The sequence below is a fragment of the Lissotriton vulgaris genome, chromosome 2_1 (genome assembly GCF_964263255.1).
Source record: "Lissotriton vulgaris chromosome 2_1, aLisVul1.2, whole genome shotgun sequence".
In the NCBI taxonomy this organism is placed as follows: Eukaryota; Metazoa; Chordata; class Amphibia; order Caudata; family Salamandridae; genus Lissotriton; species Lissotriton vulgaris.
Window position 1 is genome coordinate 2040443961 of NC_141687.1, and position 19485 is coordinate 2040463445.

The window sequence follows — 19485 nt, forward strand, 5'->3', positions numbered from 1 at the left end:
TACCACGACATTAATCACATTGAAAACATTTTGAACATATATCACTACCCTTGATACTAGATATACTGCTAAACAGCACAGATACACTGTTGGAAACAGTGCAAGAACTTGAATGCTAGATATACTGCTAAACAGTACAGATACACTGTCTAAAACAGTGCAGACCGCGTTTGTGTACCCAAACACGTCTTTACCGGATACATAATAATGCACCCGTCTAGATACGTCCCAGCAATGGTACTCACCGGGAAGCACGGAACAGAAGGCCTCGGAAAACTCGACTGGACTGGACCGGACTGGACTGGACTCGACTCGACACGTGGATACTTCGGAAACTGGTGGGTCTCTTGACACCTCGGACCTTGCTTCTTTCGGCTAGGCTCTGGTCGGGATCCTCCGCACTCCTTACCGCCTCGTCTGGGTGCTGATCGCAGTCTCCGTCACCTCCGTGGGCCAGAGGGAGATACAGGAAATCCTGCGGGTACGCGTAGTGGTCCGTCTTGACTTATGGCAGGGGGCAAAGGTTGCAACGCACCAACCGGCGCATAAGGTGGGCGAGGGGTCCCTATTCGGGCACCAAAATAATGTGGTAAATATTTGATTTACCGTCCTAATTTCTATGCAGGTAAGTACTTAACAAAAATAACTCAATCGGAAAGAAAGACGCAGAGTCCGTGGTGTTAGAGTTCTTAGGGGTTTTATTCCTTAAAAAGGAATGGTCATGGTACCAGATCGGATATCGGGTTCCTGCCACCACTGGGGTGCAGGAAGGGATAGAGCATACTTTATTGACAAGACATAACTTTTATACTTAAACCATATAATGAATACCAATACAGTAGGCGTAACAGCTGAGAGAAACAAGATAACAGCATACACGTGTTAGCAATACGTAGTCAGAAGGCGTGAACTAGGCGGGAACATAGAGGTGTGCGCTAGAAACGTCACATGTAAGTGTCACGAGTAGGTGGGTACTTAGCAGAATTTAGCAATGTCAGCAGAAATCTGAGGCCTGGATGCGCGCGCAGCTGCATGACGCGTGAGTGACGTGGAACTGGAGGGTGCAGGGGACTTGACATTTTCACTAACGGAAAGAGACAGAAGTCTGGCATGTCAGATCAACTCGTACCTATATCATATCTGATATCTGATGTTTGGGAACCATATTATCTAGAGGAAAAGGTCTCTTGGGCAGAGGCTATTCTATACTGACTGTGAGTGCGTGTATAAGCGTCTACGTGTCTGCATGAGATGCGAGGGGGCATGGGCCTACCATGGTAACAGAGGCTATGAATTACTTGCACGGAGACAGTGAGGCCGGGCCCTTTGCTCTGCAGCTGAAAGGATGTTTACTTGAACTAGCAGGCAGGAATGTATGTTTGAGGAGCGGAGCAGATAATTCGAAGGTTGAATACAGTCTTGGCAGGCAGCAGGCTGAGCCAAGCGCCGTTAGCCGCACAGGGAGTAAGGCAGAGGTCACGGGTACAGAGGCAGCCCCGGCTGAGGCGTTCAGAGTCAGAAGGCAGAAAAAGGCTCGATGGCAGAATTCAGGGCCTACTTCGCCAGAGCTGAAAAACGTGTAAAGTACACCACAAAAAGACGTTGGCATGGCATACTTAGGAACGGAATATTCAACCCATTCAGGGTGGGTCTGAAAGAGGACATGTTAACGTTGGACGCAAATGTATTTGTGTCTTCATAGCTGGCACAGGAGGGAAGTTACATGCACTTTAAGCTGGTACATGGAGACGGTGGGGTACACGTTAGGGAACATTTCTTGACCATAAAATTTATATTTCCTCAATCCCTTCGTGCAGGTTGGCTCTGGCGGCGGCGGGGTCGTTGGTCAGGGAGAGGATCAGCTGGGTGTCGTCGGCGTAGGAGATTATGTTGAGGTTGTGTTGGCGTGCGATGGCCGCGAGGGGGCTCATGTAGACGTTGAAGAGGGTGGGGCTCAGAGAGGATCCTTGAGGGACGCCGCAGATGACTTTGGTGGACTCTGACTTGTACGGTGGTAGGCGGACTCTCTGTGTTCTTCCGTCGAGGAAGGAGATGATCCATTCCAGCGCCTTGTCCTGGATTCCGACGTCGCTGAGGCGCTGTACTAGGGTGTGGTGGCAGACAGTGTCGAATGCCGCGGAGAGGTCTAGGAGGATGAGGGCCGCTGTTTCTCCGTTGTCCATCAGGGCTCGGATGTCATCGGTGGCGGCGATGAGAGCGGTCTCGGTGCTGTGATTTGCTCGGAAGCCGGACTGTGAGGGGTCGAGGGATCCATTCGTCTCGAGGAAGGTGGCCATCTGCTTGTTGACGGTCTTCTCGATGACTTTGGCTGGAAACGGGAGGAGCGAGATGGGGCGGTAATCCTTGAGTTCGGTGGGGTCCGCTGTGGGTTTCTTGAGTAGAGCGCTGAGTTCGGCGTGCTTCCAGCTCTCAGGGAAGGTGGCGGTGTCGAAGGATGTGTTGATGATGTCTCGCAGTTGTGGTGCGATGACTGCGTCAGCCTTGTTGAAGACGTGGTGAGGGCAGGGGTCGGTCGGTGATCCGGAGTGGATGGAGTTCATCGTGCGGATGGTGTCTTCGGTGCTGATCGGGGTCCAGGCGTGGAGGGTGGTGGTGGGGGGTGGTTGTTCGGTCTTGGTGTGCGTTGGTTGGTTGTTGAAGCTGTTGTGTATGTCCGCGATCTTGTTGTGGAAGTATGAAGCGAGGGAGTTGCAGAGGTCTTGCGATGGGGTGATGTCGTTGTTTCCTGCGCTGGGGTTGGATAGCTCTTTCACGATGTTGAAGAGTTCCTTGCAGTTGTGTGCGTTGTTGTCCAGCCGGTCCTTGAAAGCAGTTTTCTTGGCGGCGCGGATCAGCTGGTGGTGCTTCCGGGTGGCCAGCTTGAAGGTGGTCCTGTTGTCCGGTGTAAGTTCCCTTCTCCAGACTTTCTCGAGGGCTCGGCAGTTCTTCTTGGAGCTCTTGAGTTCGTCGGTGAACCACGGGGCTTTCTTGCTGCCGGGTCTGCTGGGCACATAACTGCTCCTACAAATAACGAACGAGGAGCACTTTCACTTTCAAGCCACTCCTATAGGCTTTGTTAAGGCTAGTTTTAAAGGTTACCATGTACTGGCCCATCTTCCATCATGGGCAGTGGTTCGGAGGAGATTGAAATATTGAAAATGTCACTTATCACCTGTAGAACAGAGCAAACGGAAGAGCATAATCCTATTCATTCATAATCCGTTGTTTTGCATACTATCTTATCTTTCTCCAAATGTATGACCTTAATATTTGAGACAGCTGTAATATCTTACTGTCTGTGGTTTAACCTTCTCCCGTATTTATTGGTGGTTAGAATTCTTGTCCTCTCAATCCAAAAAACAAACACTGTAGACTGTTTAACATGCAGTAATACACGGAAAAGAGAAGTTGTCTTTTCCCCCTAAAGTTTTTTTATTATGTTTTATATGCAACATTTGAGCAAACTGTGAGAAAAACTCAAAAAATACCTTTTATGGTAGGAGAGACATATATATGGTCAAATGAAGTATGTTAGTCATAATAGGAATTTAAAACGTTCACTGGCATACAAATAGTGTATGTTTGTACCTAGTGTGGTGGTCACATACAGGGATGTGGAATTCCTTTAGCCCGACGCCGGGGACCTATTGTTTGGGGTCAAGGGCAACAAGTTTTCATGTGCATTTTGTCCTTAGTACAAGTAGGACCAACCCCCTACAGCACAAACCCTTTGGCTGCCAGTTTACAGTAACACATTGTGGATCAGGGAAGGGCATTGTCAGCAGTTAAGGTATTATTTGTATCCATTTGTTAATGCTGTTCAGACTTGCATTTATGGTTCATTAATGCCAAGCTTTTATTATTAGTGCGAGCGTTCTAAGTATATGTTGTTAGCTCCGACTGCACTACTGACTTGTTCCAGTATAAAAATGTGTACACACATTTACCAAAGTTTAGCAATATGAGGCTATGTATAATGCTCTCTGATAAGATGCAAATATTTGCAGAAGCTTGAAAGCACTCTTTGCGTTCAAAATAAAATATTCACAAAAAAATGCAAGTAGGGAAAAAAAACATTGAGCTAAAGTACTGTAAATGTTTAGGTGCCATTTTTTTGCAGTGTCATTTAGTAAAATGTGTTGATGTATGGTAATACTCCCATCCATATCCATAATGGAAAATAAGTGTTACCAGCTTCAATAAGATTATAGGAAACATAAAAATAAACAAGCATGGGCGAATGGTTAGGTCTCGAATTGGTGGGCCGCTTTTTGGTGTTGTCAGTGCGTGGCTTGTTTTTGCATGGTTTTTGTTAAGCCTTATTGTTATGGGAGCTGCTAGGCCCTCACCATTATAACAAACATTGGTAAAAGCAAAAATTGTATTCAGTCTCAAAAAGCACACTTTGCCACAGAAGTACCTGGCACTGAACAAAACTACTTTGTGTGCCGATATGCTCCTTGTGAAAGAGCAGAAGGCTGTCAATTACAGTGAAGCCAGCTGATAGACTGAGAGAGAAAGAGACAGCATTTTAATGAACACAAAAGGTAATGGGTTACGCCAGACTGAATTAGTGGCCCGATTAAAGAAAGTCTCAAAAGTGCACCCATGGTATATGTCCTTGTGTTGCGTGCAGATTTACAGCTTTTATGAATTCCCAAGAATTGACAAAAGTCAGCCAAGAAATTGCACTCCTAGAAAATATCTGTGGACTGCATTTTAGCATGAGCAAATTTATACGTTCAGATTTGCTCATGCAAACGTTAAATTTGCAAGTTCACTTTCCCTCCAACCACTTTTTTCCCAACCCTGGAAAAAGTTTTACGTCTGCCATTGTCTGGAGTAAATTTCCAACCTTTCTCAGTATGGGAAAAGATTAGAGAAGAGTTGATGAAAAACAATTGAACACGCACATTAGTAGCTTTGCACAGACTCAAACTGGCATTCCAACCCTCAAACTATTGCTTACCACTACCTTCGGCCCTGGTATGTAGATCTGCAGAAATGCGTCAAAATAAGGCAATTGATAGTATTCAAACCCGACAATGATATGAGCCCTGGCATAATTAGTGAGGCTATATCAGAGCCCTTATATAATGAGATTGCTGCCATTATTTGTCGCCGGATTACATGGCACAAAAGGGACAAGTGGATTTTGTTACAGGACAAGTAGATTTATAAAGCAACTTGCCCCATGGACCAGCAGATATTTTATCAAATTTCACATCCTTACACTGGAGAGATTGCGGAAGGGGAGAGCGAGGATGAGTGTGTGAGCTAATTAAGGCATATTAGTTTAACAAAGTGTCGACTCAGAACTTTTTGTGTGCAGTAATATACCTCTGAGTGCCTGTATGTTCGGGGGGGATCTATCTTTTCTAAGTATGTGTTTAGTTTGTTCCATTATGCTTTGGAAGATTTAGAGGAGCAGCATTGATTGTGGGCGTTGTCAGCAGCACTTATAAAAAAAAAATACCCATTCCCACTGTATCTGGTGGGAGATATTGTTCGCGTTTTTTCAGTCAGTTAGGATAGTGAGGTGCGGGTAGGATGCCCGGTTTCAAGAATTGTGACGGTTGTGACCGCACGATGTCGGTCACGGACCATCACCGACTCTGCCTCCGGTGCCTGGGCCCCGACCACGACGTGGACGCCTGCGTCGATTGCCGGGCCTTGACAAGTAAGGCTAGACGGGAGCGGTCCCGCAAGCTGCTCGAGCTCCGGGTGTCGGCCCCGCGTCGAGAGCGGTCCCGGTCCGGCCGGAGGTCCAGGGAGCGTTCGAGGGAGCGGTCGCGGAGCCGTGCCGAGCGCTCCGGAAGTCATCACCATTCGTCTGGTTCCTCAGGTAGGAAGCACAAGAAGTCGGGGCGTCGTCATCGTACCTCCAACTCCCCCCGACGCTCGCGTGACGCGGCCGGGGGTTCGGGTGACCCCACCCCTGCGGCTCCGCGAGAGTCGCCGGCGCGGCCTGCTCCATACCCTCGGGTCCCTGGGCTAGGCGCGACGCCCGAGGAGATTGAGGCGTTCCTCATGGCCATGAGGGCGCTCACTCCTCCGACGGGGCCTACGGCGCCTTCGGGCCCAGTGCTGCCGTCCGGGGGCCCTAGCGGTTCGGGTGTCCCTGCCTCGACGCCATCGGGTGCTCCGGCCCCGGTGCCGCCGACGGCTCCGACCCCGGCGCCGCAGGGGCCTTCGGGGTCGACGCCGGCTGGTCTACCCGGGCTCCGGCGCCGGCTCCGGGCGGCGTCGTCCCCATGCCCTCCCCGAATCCGGACGCGGAGTCGGACCGGCGTCGCTCGACGCCGGGCTCGACGCCGATGGGGCCTGTGAACCCCGAGGAGCCGGTCTACATTGTTGACTCCGAATATGGAGATGATGTAGAGTACGGAGAGGGTTGGGAGGGGTCTGAGGACCCTCTGTCCCGTGAGTGTCAGTACGACGTGGACTGGTCAGGTGACTTGGGTGATGCCAGTGGTCTGGACGACTCTCCTAACCCTGGCTTTATCTCGCCTCCTACCGTGGCATCGGAGGAGGGGGCTGCTTATTCAGTGGTGTTGATGAGGGCTGCCAAGGCCTTACACCTTGAGATCCCCGTTGCGGCAGTGAGGCCTAACATCCTCACTGAGGTCTTCAAACCGCAGTCATGCCCACCGGAGCCACTGCTGCCGTTTAACGAAGCCTTGTCGGACGTTCTTTTGGGCACGTGGTCCAGGCCCTCTTCAGGTTCGCCTGTTGATAGGAACGTGGCCGGACGCCACCGTCCGTGTCCGGACGACCCCAAGTTCCTGTCCACCCATCCCACCCCTGAGAGTCTGGTGATCCAGGCCTCAACTTCCCAGACCGCATTCCCGTCGGCCCCGCCCGACCGGGAATCTAAGAGGTACGACCAGTATGGCAAGAAGGTCTTCTCGTCCCTGAGTTTGGGACTGCGGTCTTGCAACACCGCTTGCCTCTTGGGCCGCTACACCCACTCTGTGTGGGATACGGTCGCGGAACTGCTGCCAGAATGCCCCATGGAGGTGCGGGCGAAGCTCGGCAAGGCTGTGGCTGAGGGCCGAGATGCAGCAAAATATTCCATACGGTGTGGTCTTGATACGACCGACTCGCTGGGCAGAGCGATGTCCACGACGGTGGCGATTCGTCGCCACGCCTGGCTGAGATCCGCCAACTTTTCGGCAGATGTCCAGAATGCCTTGATGGACATGCCGTTTGATGGCTGTCGCCTGTTTGGTGACAAGGCGGACCACGCGCTGGAGCGCTTCAAGGACTCCAGGGTCACCGCCAAGTTCTTGGGTCTCTCGACCCAGCGCCAGCAAACGGGTTCGTTTCGCTCCTTTCGTGGCCAAGGAAGGGGCGTCCCCACACGTGCTGCCAGCCACGCGCCGCAACAATCTTATCAACGCTGTGGCGGCCGTGGAAACCGCCGTGGAGGCGGTCGGGGTCAACGGCGAGGTCAGGCCACACCTCCCCCCGCAGCCTCAACCTCCAAATCCTCCTAGTCCGTGCTTTCAGGCCCATGCGACGCCAGTGGGAGGCAGGGTTCGCCATCACCACGCCCACTGGCGCGCAATCACATCGGACAGGTGGGTGCTGCAACTCGTCCGAAGGGGCTACTCCCTCCCCTTCGAGACCAATCCTCCAGCCATGCCACCGCAGAACCACCGTGTGTCGGGGGACCACTTGACACTTCTGCAGGAGGAAGTTACGGCCCTCTTGGCCAAGGGGGCCATCGAGCGCGTTCCTGGGCCAGAAGTAGGGCGTGGTTGCTATTCCCACTACTTTCTGGTGCCCAAGAAGGACAAAGGGGGCCTACGTCCTATCTTGGATCTACGGAACGTCAACGGTTTCCTCCGGAAGGAGAAGTTCAAGATGTTGACATTAGCTCAGGTCTTGGCTGCTCTAGACCCGCAAGACTGGATGGTAGCGTTGGACTTGCAGGATGCGTATTTTCACATCCCCGTCCTGCCGGCCCACCGGCGTTACCTGCGGTTCACGGTAGGCCAGGAGAACTTTCAGTTTATCGTGCTCCCCTTCGGCCTTACCAGCGCCCCACGGGTGTTCACAAAGGTGATGGCGGTGGTCGCAGCCCATCTGCGCAGGTTAGGAGTTTCAGTCTTCCCCTACCTAGACGACTGGTTGTTGAAGGCGGGCTCGCCCCAGACAGTCGTCCACCACCTTCAGATGACGGCAGACCTCTTGCACGAACTGGGGTTCTCCATCAATGTGCCGAAATCACACCTGTGTCCCTCTCAAAAGCTCCTTTTCATCAGAGCGGTTCTGGACTCAGCGCAGTTTCGGGTTTATCCTCCGGAACGGCGGGTCCGGGATATACAGGCTTTGATTCCCATCTTTCAGCCGCTATCCCGGGTTTCGGTCAGGTTGACGCTGCGGCTGCTGGGGCTGATGGCTTCCTGCATCCTTCTGGTGCATCACGCCAGGTGGCGGATGCGGGCTCTGCAGTGGGACCTGAAGTTTCAGTGGGCCCAGCATCAGGGCAACTTGCCCGACCACGTCTTGATCTCGGAGGGCACTGCGAGACAACTGCAGTGGTGGCTTATGGACCGCGATTGGGTCAGAGGCAGATCCCTCTCCCTTCCCCAACCGGAGCACGTTGTCGTGACGGACGCGTCCCCCCAGGGCTGGGGAGGCCACTTGGGAGAGGCGGAGATCAGAGGAATCTGGTCTCCGGCGGAGTCCCGGCTCCATATAAACCTGTTGGAGCGACGGGCGATTCGTCTAGCACTGAAGGCATTCCTCCCCTTTGTCAACGGGAGTGTGGTGCAGGTGTTCACGGACAACACCACCGCCATGTGGTACTGCAACAAGCAAGGCGGGGTGGGGTCGTGGACCCTTTGCCAGGAGGCTCTGCGTCTCTTGCAATGGCTGGAACGTCAGGGCGTGACTCTGACGGTTCAACACCTGGCAGGTTCTCTGAACGCCAGGGCGGACGAACTCAGCCGTCGGTGCTCGATGGATCACGAATGGCGTCTGAACTCGGACGTGGCGCAAGGCCTCTTTCTGCAATGGGGAGAGCCTTGGTTAGATCTATTCGCCACAGAAGAGAACGCGCAATGTCATCAGTTCTGCGCGTCGGAGTTTCCAAGACGGCACTCGCACGGCGACGCCTTTCGGCGCGAGTGGAGTTGCGCTCTGTTATACGCCTTTCCGCCTATACCACTTCTGCCCAGAGTGCTGAAGAAGATCAGGCGCGACCGGGCCCAAGTCATCCTTGTGGCTCCGGACTGGGCTCGAAGGTACTGGTATCCCGAGCTACTCAGCATGTCAGTCGGTCCCCCGATCCGCCTTCCCCTTCAGGAGGACCTTCTGTCGCAGCAGCAGGGGACGGTCTTCCACCCAAACCTGTCCAGCCTCCACCTCCATGCGTGGAGATTGAGCGGCGGCAGTTGAGGCCATTTGACTTGCCTCCTGAAGTCTGTGATGTGATTCTGGCAGCGAGGCGTCCCTCCACAAAGTCGGTATACGCCTGTCGGTGGAACAGATTTGTGGCATGGTGCACAGCAAAGGCTGTGGACCCTCCTTCTGCACCTCTTTCCGAGGTTCTTCTTTTTCTTCTCTCTCTTGCCCAGCAGGGCTCTGCTCTGGGCACTATCAAGGGCTACCTTTCGGCCCTTTCAGCCTTTCTAAGGCTTCCTGATCAGCCTTCTTTGTTCAAGTCCCCTGTTGTAACGAGATTCTTGAAGGGCATCACACACATGTATCCTCCTGTTCCGTTTGTGATGCCTCAGTGGGACTTGAACCTGGTTCTAACCTTTTTGATGTGTGCTCCCTTTGAGCCACTTCATTCCTGTCCTCTCCGTCTCTTGACTTTAAAAACGGACTTCCTGGTTGCCATCACCTCTGCCAGGAGAGTGAGTGAGCTCCAGGCTCTTTCTGTGAAACCTCCTTTCTTCTCCATTCATCCAGACAAGGTGGTTCTAAGGACTAGACCTTCTTTCCTGCCCAAAGTAGTTTCTGCTTTTCACATCGGGCAGTCCATCACCCTCCCCTCCTTCTTCCCGCCTCCGCATCCTTCAAAGGATGAAGAGCGGCTCCATCGTCTGGACCCAAAACGTGCGCTTTCATTTTACATGGATCGCACACGCCAGTTCCGGGTGGATGACCAACTGTTTGTTGGCTACGTGGGTGCGAAGAAGGGACGGGCGGTACATAAAGGGACCATCTCTCGGTGGGTCGTTCTGTGCATCAAAGCGTGCTACTCTTTGGCTCGGAAGGAGCCTCCTGTTGGGCTGAGGGCCCATTCCACTCGGGCCACGGCGGCTACTACTGCCCTGGGCCGGGAAGTCCCCTTGCAGGACATTTGCCAGGCGGCTACGTGGGCCTCGCTGCACACCTTTGCGAAGCACTACTGCCTGGACAGTCCAGTCCGGAGGGATGGCTTCTTTGGCCGTTCTGTCCTCCAGGACTTTCTGGTGTAGGAATGTATTGGTTCGCAGACCCTCCACCGGGGTTGGTATTGCTGGGGTATCTATTCTAAGGTAAGGAATCTAATACTAACGTGTTTCTTTCAGATGAACCAGTTACTTACCTTGGTAACGATATATCTGTAAGAAACATTAGTTAGTATTAGATTCCTTACCGACCCACCCATCCTCCCCGTTCTGCGAACTGATACCTAGGGTTAAGGACAATCCCTTTCAGGGCCCTAGTTTCAAATGGCACCAGTGTTGGTTCTCACATGGCTCTGCGTGTTCTGGCGTGGAAAAGCTGTATGCAAAGAACTGACGTCAGCGCGCGGAGGCGGCGTCTATATACTCCAGCGACGTCATCACGGCGCACGACGCCAACGACGGACGCGGAGCCGCAGGGGACGCCTGCAGACGACGCCTACCGACGCACAGGGGTACTGCTACGCAAAAGTTTCCGGATCCAGACTGACGCCTGGGGATATTCTAAGGTAAGAAATCTAATACTAACTAATGTTTCTTACAGATATATCGTTACCGAAGGTAAGTAACTTGTTCGTTAGTGTGGAAAATCGTGTTGAGTGTGTGCTCAGTAGTCTTTGAATTTGTATTGGAATGGTAGGTGGTTGAGATCTCATAAATTATCTGCTTAATACCAGCATTTGTTGGAGTTTGTTCTGCCCAATTTGTGAAGCTTGTCCGAAGTCCAGAAGCATCTATAAATGTATCCGAATTTACATTATTAAAGAAGGGATGAAATCTTGTATATATAACAGAGTTCTATCTGTATTCCCATTCAGTCTGAGTTGAGATAGAGATGTTGTTAGTCTTGCAAGATCTATCCTGTTTTACCTGGATTTGACTATTGTTTCATGTAGAGAATAAATTCTTTTTATGACCTTTTCTAAGACAGTGAGAGCATATAAATGATTTTGTTTACTCTAAACTACATTTTCGTATTTCCTTCTCTCAAGACCTGCCTAGATAGCATATTGTAGAGTTTCAGTTTATTCATAATATTGCAGCCAAAACTCTGTACTGAAATAGGAAATTTGGTCATATTAATAAAGCACTTGTCAATCTGTTTTTTGCGCCAATACCTATTTTCTTTTTTCTGAACTAAGTTACATGTTCCAGGACGTATGTCATGCTTTATAACATTCTCAAATAATATAACATAATTCAGCTGTCACTACAGATCACTGAGCCCTGCAAGGAACACCGATTACATCCCTCCGTCCCTTTTACGTTTCTTAACTGCTTTTATTGGAATAATGCAGGAGTAAAATAAATGTGGGCAATTGGATAGCTTTCCACTTTGTGGTGTTGATAATGTTATTTAGACCATTTAAACAGAATGCAATCCATCTTGCGGTACTCATTATTTTGAGTCCAGCAAAGTCTGAGATCCTGTCAATTTCTTGCATTTATATTGTGCTTTTTGTATTAGATGTCATTTGGTAATAAAGTGTTTAAAAAAATAAATCTATTTTACCTTTATTATAGAGTCTGGATTAAGTGTGCCCAGTGATGCATCTCTGTCTCCGGCAAGTCAGAATTCTCCCTATTGCATGACACCAGTTTCACAAGGCTCACCAGCCAGTTCGGGGATTGGCAGTCCAATGGCAGCTTCAGCAATAACGAAAATCCACAGCAAGAGATTTAGAGAGTAATGTATTAACATTGTCATTTATTCGGCAGCTGTGTGTATTGATTATGCATTTTGTTCCTAGAGAAAAGAGGCACTGTGTAGCTTTGTGCATAGAAACTGTGGTCTTCAACCAGATTACATAAATGAGGGAAATTCCTCTGCCCCCTAATGTCTGTCAATTTACATTATGAAAAGATGTGTAATAGAGCTGTTTGTTTAACAAAAGATGAATAGTAATGTTGGCACCATTAATGTAATATTTGTCTTTATACTGAATAGAATATCAATAGCTCTACATTATTTGGTCATAAAAGTCACTGAGGAGTTTGTACGACATAGGCCGCAAGACTTGTGGGAGTTTCACTTGTAAGGAACTCATTCTACCAACATTGCATAGCTTGATTCTAGCTCTAGTCAACCACCACTGCGTTAATATATTTAATTAGGTATCACAATGCTCAAGGAATGTAGTACCCTCCATACTCTTCCATCTTTTTCAGCAGAGAATCCCTAAATAATCAATTCTAGATATATAAAATCGAAAATGTTTTCCTATTCAAATTCTCAATCAACATTCCAAACCACAGAATAGCATTGGTGACCGGCCCTGACCACAGACACTGGAACAAACTATCGGAGGAGACTAGGCTTCTGCCCTGCACAAAAAACAACAAAAACGTTCGAGGCATGTGGGCTGCTGAATTCATATCTGTGCATAGATCGCCGCCTAGTGTTGGGTCCGGATGATTACACATTGTTGTCCTGGAAGAGTCTTCGAAGTATCACGAGATAGGTGGCTCCTCCCCTGGACTACAGTGCGCATGGGCATCGCCTCCATCCCCAGATTGTTTTTTCCGCCATTGGGTTCGGATGTGTTTCGGTTCCCTCTGTCGGAATCGATAGTTGTAAAACTTTTCTAACTCGAGACCAAAAGGTCTTTAGGCTGGGCGTCGGTATCGTTTCGTTCGGGTTTTGTCTGTTCTCAGCTCCGAACTCTTGCTACCGATTCGCGTGCTCTCGGCGCGGACGGGCCTACTCGACGCTCCAGACTTGGAACGAACTCCGTTCAAAAGGTGCCCGGTGTGCACCTCCAAGTATTCACACCTCGATGTGCACCCTGTGTGCAACAAATGTTTGTCACCGGACCATGATGAGGCCAGGTGTATGGCCTGCTCGAAGTTCCGGTGTAAGAAGACTCTCAAGATTCGTCGGGCCGCTAGACTTCAGGCCCAGTTATCGGCACCCCCGGCGCCCCCGCCGGACGACATCTTCGAAGAATTTGTTGAAGACGACGATGTCCTACAGGTCTCGGACTCTAGCCCCGCGTCTGAAGGGGATGCCTACGACGCGGGAAACGAGGACTTTGACGAAGCCGGCGACGAGGTAGGGGACGACGATGGGGCCATTGCCACCGTGGGGGATAGCTCGGAGGAAGAGCATCCCCAGACTGACTCAGGGGTCAACCCCCTTCATGCGGCCCAGGTCGAGGGATCGCCTTCGGGCCTTACCCAAGACCTCGTTACTAGTCCAGCAGCCCCGCCTTCGGGCCCGGTCACAGACATTTCTGATGCGCCACTCCCGTTAACAAAAACGAAAGTGAAGCCATTGGGATCCGCTCCTCCGGTTTCGAAACCGAAAGTGAAAGCTGCTCTGGTGCAGAAGGCTCTGGAGGCATCGACTTCCAAGAAATTCAAAATGGCCGACTTGAAGAGCCGTGCCAAGATGGCCGACCCGAGGGCCTCAGGGTCGACGCCGAAGGCGAAGTCGACCGACGCGGCCGCGTCGGCGCCGAAGATGTTCGGGGTCGATGACCCGAAGAAAGCTTCGAAGAAGCGTCAAGGCGATTCCACGGCTCCGCCCGTCGGGGACAAGGAACGTGAAGTGTCGGCTCCGAAGACGGTGCCTCTCGCCGACCCGACTCCCGACTCGGGGAGATCGCTCGAGCCGGTCAAGCCCTCTCCAGCCTTGACGAAAAAGGTCGCGGAGTCCCTGCAACGGATTCGGAAGGACGCTGTGGTTCCCGATCCAGGGGATGTGGTGCCGAAGCACACACCGAAGCCCACAAAGGCGCAGACGCCTATCCGCTTTACCCTGCCGCCGAAGTCGACGCCAAAGGCTTTCACTCCGAAGCATGGGGAAGGCGTGCCCTCGAAGGAGGTGTCGACGCCCAAAGCGGCATTAGTGGTGTCGAAGCCTCGGCTCCAGCCACTTGCAGAGGAAGAGCGTCGAGAGGTCATCATCGACGCCAATACCGGAAAACTGTCTCTCCTCAAGAGGAAAATCACTACGGAGCCGGTGTTGGAACATTTTCGAATTCCTCTCAAAACCAAAAAGGATTCTGCGGGTACTTTGGCCCCGATAGAGCCTGCATCTCCACAAGCCTTAGAACGTTCGCCTACGCGTTCCAACGCAGGGGATGGTGACGATGAGGAGGTCGAGTACACCTATCCGGCGTACTCGGATCCGGAGGAGGAAAATGAACCTTGGTCTGCCGGAGGCGACCCAGAGGACCCGCAATCTGGTCAGGAACCGCAGCTCTTTGCGGCAAAGACCTCACCGACGGAGGACTCTGCAGCCTTCAACGCTCTGCTTGAGAGGGCTGCAGCTAACCATGATGTCGAGCTGCATTCGGATCCTGTGGATGCGGACTTTTTGTTTGACACTTTCTCAGTGGCTGAAAAGTCAGTCAAGACATTGCCAATGCTCAAGGGGGTGCTAAAGCACGCGACTGAGGTCTTCAAAGATTCCACTCGGGCGCGTGTCATCAATCCTCGCATTGACAAAAAATATAAGGCAGCGCCCTCGGATCCAACATACATCAAGGGACACTTGCCACTGGACTCTTTGGTTGTATCCAACGCACGCAAGAGGGCGAACTCGCAGACCACTGGTGACACTCCTCCCCCAGACAAAGAGTCGAAAATATTTGAGGCCTCAGGGAAACGGATTGCTGCGCAGGCAGCTAATATTTGGCGAATCTCAAACACGCAGGCCCTACTTGCACGCTACGATAGGGCTCATTATGACACCATAGAAACACTGCTGCAACACTTGCCTGACCAGTACAAGGAGGCAGGGGAAATGTTAATTCAGGAGGGGAAGCTCATCACAAACGCCTCCATCAAATGTGCGCTGGACGTGGCTGATACAGCCTCCAGGGCAATCAACACTAGTGTGTTGCTGAGAAGACATGCATGGCTTAGGATATCAGGTTTCAAACCGGATATACAGACAACCATCCTGAACCAAACAGTTAATCCTGACCACCTGTTCGGCCCTGAAGTGGATGCGACACTGGAAAAAATGAAGAAAGACACAGACACTGCTAAGTCTATGGGGGCCCTCCAGTCTCAGCAGTTTCGGGGTGGTTCCTTTCGCCGCTCCAATACCAGAGGCACCTCAAGGGGGTCAGGCATCGCAGTCCACACAGTATTATAAAAGTAATACCCAAACCTCATACACCAACAAGGGTAGATGTGGCTACAGAGGCAACAACATCAAAGGCAGGGGACGTGGAAACAACAGCTCCAGGTCCACCACCGCCAACAAGCAGTGACGTCTTGTCACTGACCCCCGACCACACAACACCGGTCGGGGGGAGACTCCAGCAGTTCCTGCCCGCGTGGAAATCCATCACCACGGACAGGTGGGTCAAGTCTCTTATCCAGTACGGTTACTGTCTGGAACTTACTTCCACTCCACCAAACATACCTCCAAGAAGCCGTCCTATGTCCGGCGAGCACTTGCACTTGTTGCAGCAGGAAGTTCAGGTCATGCTGCAAAAAGGGGCAATAGAGCTCGTCCCACTGCAAGAAAGGGGAACAGGGGTTTACTCTCTGTATTTTCTAATCCCCAAAAAGGACGGATCCCTCAGGCCCATCCTGGACCTCAGGCCCCTCAACTGGTACATTCTCTCGGAGCACTTCCATATGCTCACGTTACAGCAGGTACTCCCTCTGCTTCAACAGGGGGACTTCCTGGCTACGTTGGATCTAAAAGATGCATACTTTCATATCCTCCTGCATCCTTCCCACAGGAAGTATCTCAGGTTCACGATTCAGGACCAGCACTACCAGTTCAGGGTTCTGCCGTTCGGGGTCACCACAGCGCCAAGGGTCTTTACAAAGTGCCTGGCGACTGTGGCGGCGCATCTACGACGCCAAAACATCCACGTCTACCCTTATCTGGACGACTGGCTCATTCAGGCAAAAACAAAACAGCAGTGCGCTGACCACGTGTCCCGCACCATTCATCTCCTGCACGATCTGGGATTCTCTCTGAACTACCCAAAATCCCATCTCCAGCCCGCCCATGTACGACAGTATCTGGGCGCGACGATAAACACTCTGGCAGCCACCGCGCAGCCAAATTCAGTGAGAGTCGCCAGTATCCAAACGCTGATCCAACGATTCAGGACTCAACACTCGCTTCCAGCGAAAGTGTTCATGCAGTTGATAGGCATGATGGCCTCCTGCATCTCCATTGTCCCTCACGCGAGACTACATATGCGTCCGCTTCAGGAGTGCCTAGCACGTCAGTGGACTCAGGCTCATGGGCAACTGACAGACCTAGTGTTGGTGAGCGGTCGGGCATACAACTCTCTGCATTGGTGGAATCCACAAAACCTTTGCAAGGGCCGACCATTCCAAGAGCCTGTACCGCAGATTATCCTGACAACGGACGCTTCTCTCCAGGGATGGGGAGCGCATGTACTCCACTACACAGTGCAGGGACTATGGACACTACAGCAAAGGAAGATGCACATCAATGTGTTGGAACTGATGGCAATCTTCATGGCCTTGAAGGCGTTCAAAGTACATCTGTGCAACAAGGTCGTGTTGATCCGGACGGACAACATGACAGCCATGTACTACATTCAGAAGCAGGGAGGCACACACTCTCCGCAGCTGTCTCAGCTGGCTCAGAGCATGTGGAAGTGGGCCATTCAGAGGAACATCTTCCTCATGGCAGAGCATCTCCCGGGCAAAGACAACCAGATGGCGGACCTGCTCAGCAGGCACAGCCATCAAATGCACGAGTGGGAGATACATCCATCAGTACTCCAACCGTACTTCCAAAAGTGGGGTCATCCAGAGATAGACCTGTTCGCCACAAAGGAGAACGCAAAATGCCAAAGCTTCGCCGCCAGGTTCCCACACCCGCAATCACAGGGCAATGCGATGTGGATGAACTGGTCAGGCAGATTTGTGTACGCTTTTCCCCCAGCACCTCTGATACCGCTGGTGGCACGCAAGCTCAGGCAGCACTCAATGACTCTCATCCTGGTTGCTCCAACGTGGGCTTGCCAACCATGGTACACCACGTTTCTGGAACTCTCCGTGGTACCGCATCAAAGGCTTCATCTCACTCCCAGCCTTCTGACGCAGAGCCATGGCGACATTCAGCACCCAGATCCGCAACAGCTCAACCTGGCGATCTGGCTCCTGAAGTCCTAGAGTTCGGCTACCTCAATCTTCCCCCCGATTGCATGGACATCATTCGGGAGGCAAGGAAGCCCACTACTAGAGCTTGTTATGCGGCTAAATGGAAGCGTTTTGTCGTTTACTGTGTAAACCACGATATTGACCCGTTAGATGCTTCCATTCAGAACATCATTTGTTACCTGTTCCACCTGTACCAGTGTAACTTGGCGTATTCTTCCATACGCATTCACTTGTCTGCCATGGCAGCATACCTCCAGAATAGGCAACACCTATCACTTTTTAAGGTCCCTGCTATTAAGGCTTTTCTGGAAGGACTCAAAAGGGTCATTCCACCACGGACACCACCAGCTCCGGAATGGAACCTCAACGTGGTTCTTACTAGGCTGATGGGTCCTCCCTTTGAGCCACTGCACTCTTGTGAGCTTCAGTTTCTGACTTGGAAGGTGGCTTTCTTAGTAGCAATCACATCGCTACGGAGGGTTAGCGAGTTGCAGGCGCTCACCATCCAAGAACCTTTCTTCCAAGTACACGCTAACAGGGTGGTGCTCCGCACTAACCCCAAATTCTTACCCAAGGTTGTATCTCAATTCCATATGAATCAAACAATTGAGTTGCCAGTGTTCTTTCAGAACCCAGAGTCGCTGGCACAATTCCACCAAGAGCCCACTCACCCAGGAAGCTGGGGGCCTCTATGGCTTTCTTAGGGAATATTCCCTTAGAAGATATCTGTAGAGCAGCCACATGGTCTACCACACATACTTTCACTAAACATTACTGTGTAGACGTGCATTCCAAACAGCAAGCAGCTGTTGGTCAGGCTGTTCTCAGGACACTTTTTCAGACTGCTGCAGCTGGCACGGGCGGCCGCCAATAATGGGAGGACTGCTATGTATTCTATGCACAGATATGAATTCAGCAGCCCACATGCCTCGAACTGCAAATGCTACTTACCAGTATGCATCTGTTCTTGGCATGTAGGGCTGCTGACATTCATATCGCCCACCCTCCTCCCCGGCGCCTGTAGCAGCTGCAGTCTTCATACATATATATATATATGTTCATATATCTGCTCGCAGCATAGGCATCACTCACATACTTCACTCCATCTCTGCCAATGGCTAAAAACAATCTGGGGATGGAGGCGATGCCCATGCGCACTGTAGTCCAGGGGAGGAGCCACCTATCTCGTGATACTTCGAAGACTCTTCCAGGACAACAATGTGCAATCATCCGGACCCAACACTAGGCGGCGATCTATGCACAGATATGAATGTCAGCAGCCCTACATGCCAAGAACAGATGCATACTGGTAAGTAGCATTTGCAATACAGGCCATCTATCAAGCGACAATAGCTATTGCCATACTTGCATCACTCCCGGCCCGACATGGTGAACCCTCCCAAAATAAATAGCAAGAACTCTAAATCAAGCCAGCTAGTACACACAAGAACTCCAGGATGACCAAACGGCACTGCAAGCAAATAGGGCAGCGATGGAGAGCTAGCCAAGAAGAATTAGAGAAGGCAAAACTTGGGCAGAGACTCTACTGTCCTCAAATCCAGGACATCAAATGAAAAGCCCTAGCTTAGCGCATCAGTTGAAGCTCCAACAACAGCAAAGAAATGTTCTCCATCATTATGGACTTAACCATACCAACCGCAGCTGCCCGCACCTTCACACTAACCCAAGAACTATGCAAAGACCTGTCTGACTTTTTATTCAACAGAATCACAGCCATCTACATTAACTTTGATCCAATACCAGATGCCATGAACCTCGCAAAACGTCTTCTGGTATCAGGCAAAACACCTGACACCCTAGAATGATAACACCTCAGAGGAAAACCACAACAATCATCCACTCCAGGTTCCCGCCTGCCTCCTGTCCCCACCACACTTTCGACAAGCCTTCTAACTCCATTCTCAATGCCTCTAACAACTCAGCCACCTTCCCGGCAGCCTGGAAA

The 19485-nt window shown here is 51.3% G+C and overlaps 1 protein-coding gene across 4 annotated transcripts in view; it reads left to right on the forward strand.

The window, feature by feature from the left end:
• Nucleotides 1-19485, forward strand: part of SECISBP2L (SECIS binding protein 2 like) — an 877433-nt gene that overhangs the window by 574627 nt on the left and 283321 nt on the right. For all 4 annotated transcript variants that reach the window (XM_086958273.1, XM_086958272.1, XM_086958274.1 and 1 more), the window contains exon 14: nt 11931-12093. In XM_086958273.1, the coding sequence (XP_086814399.1) occupies nt 11931-12093 (163 nt within the window). The remainder of the gene's footprint in view (nt 1-11930; nt 12094-19485) is intronic.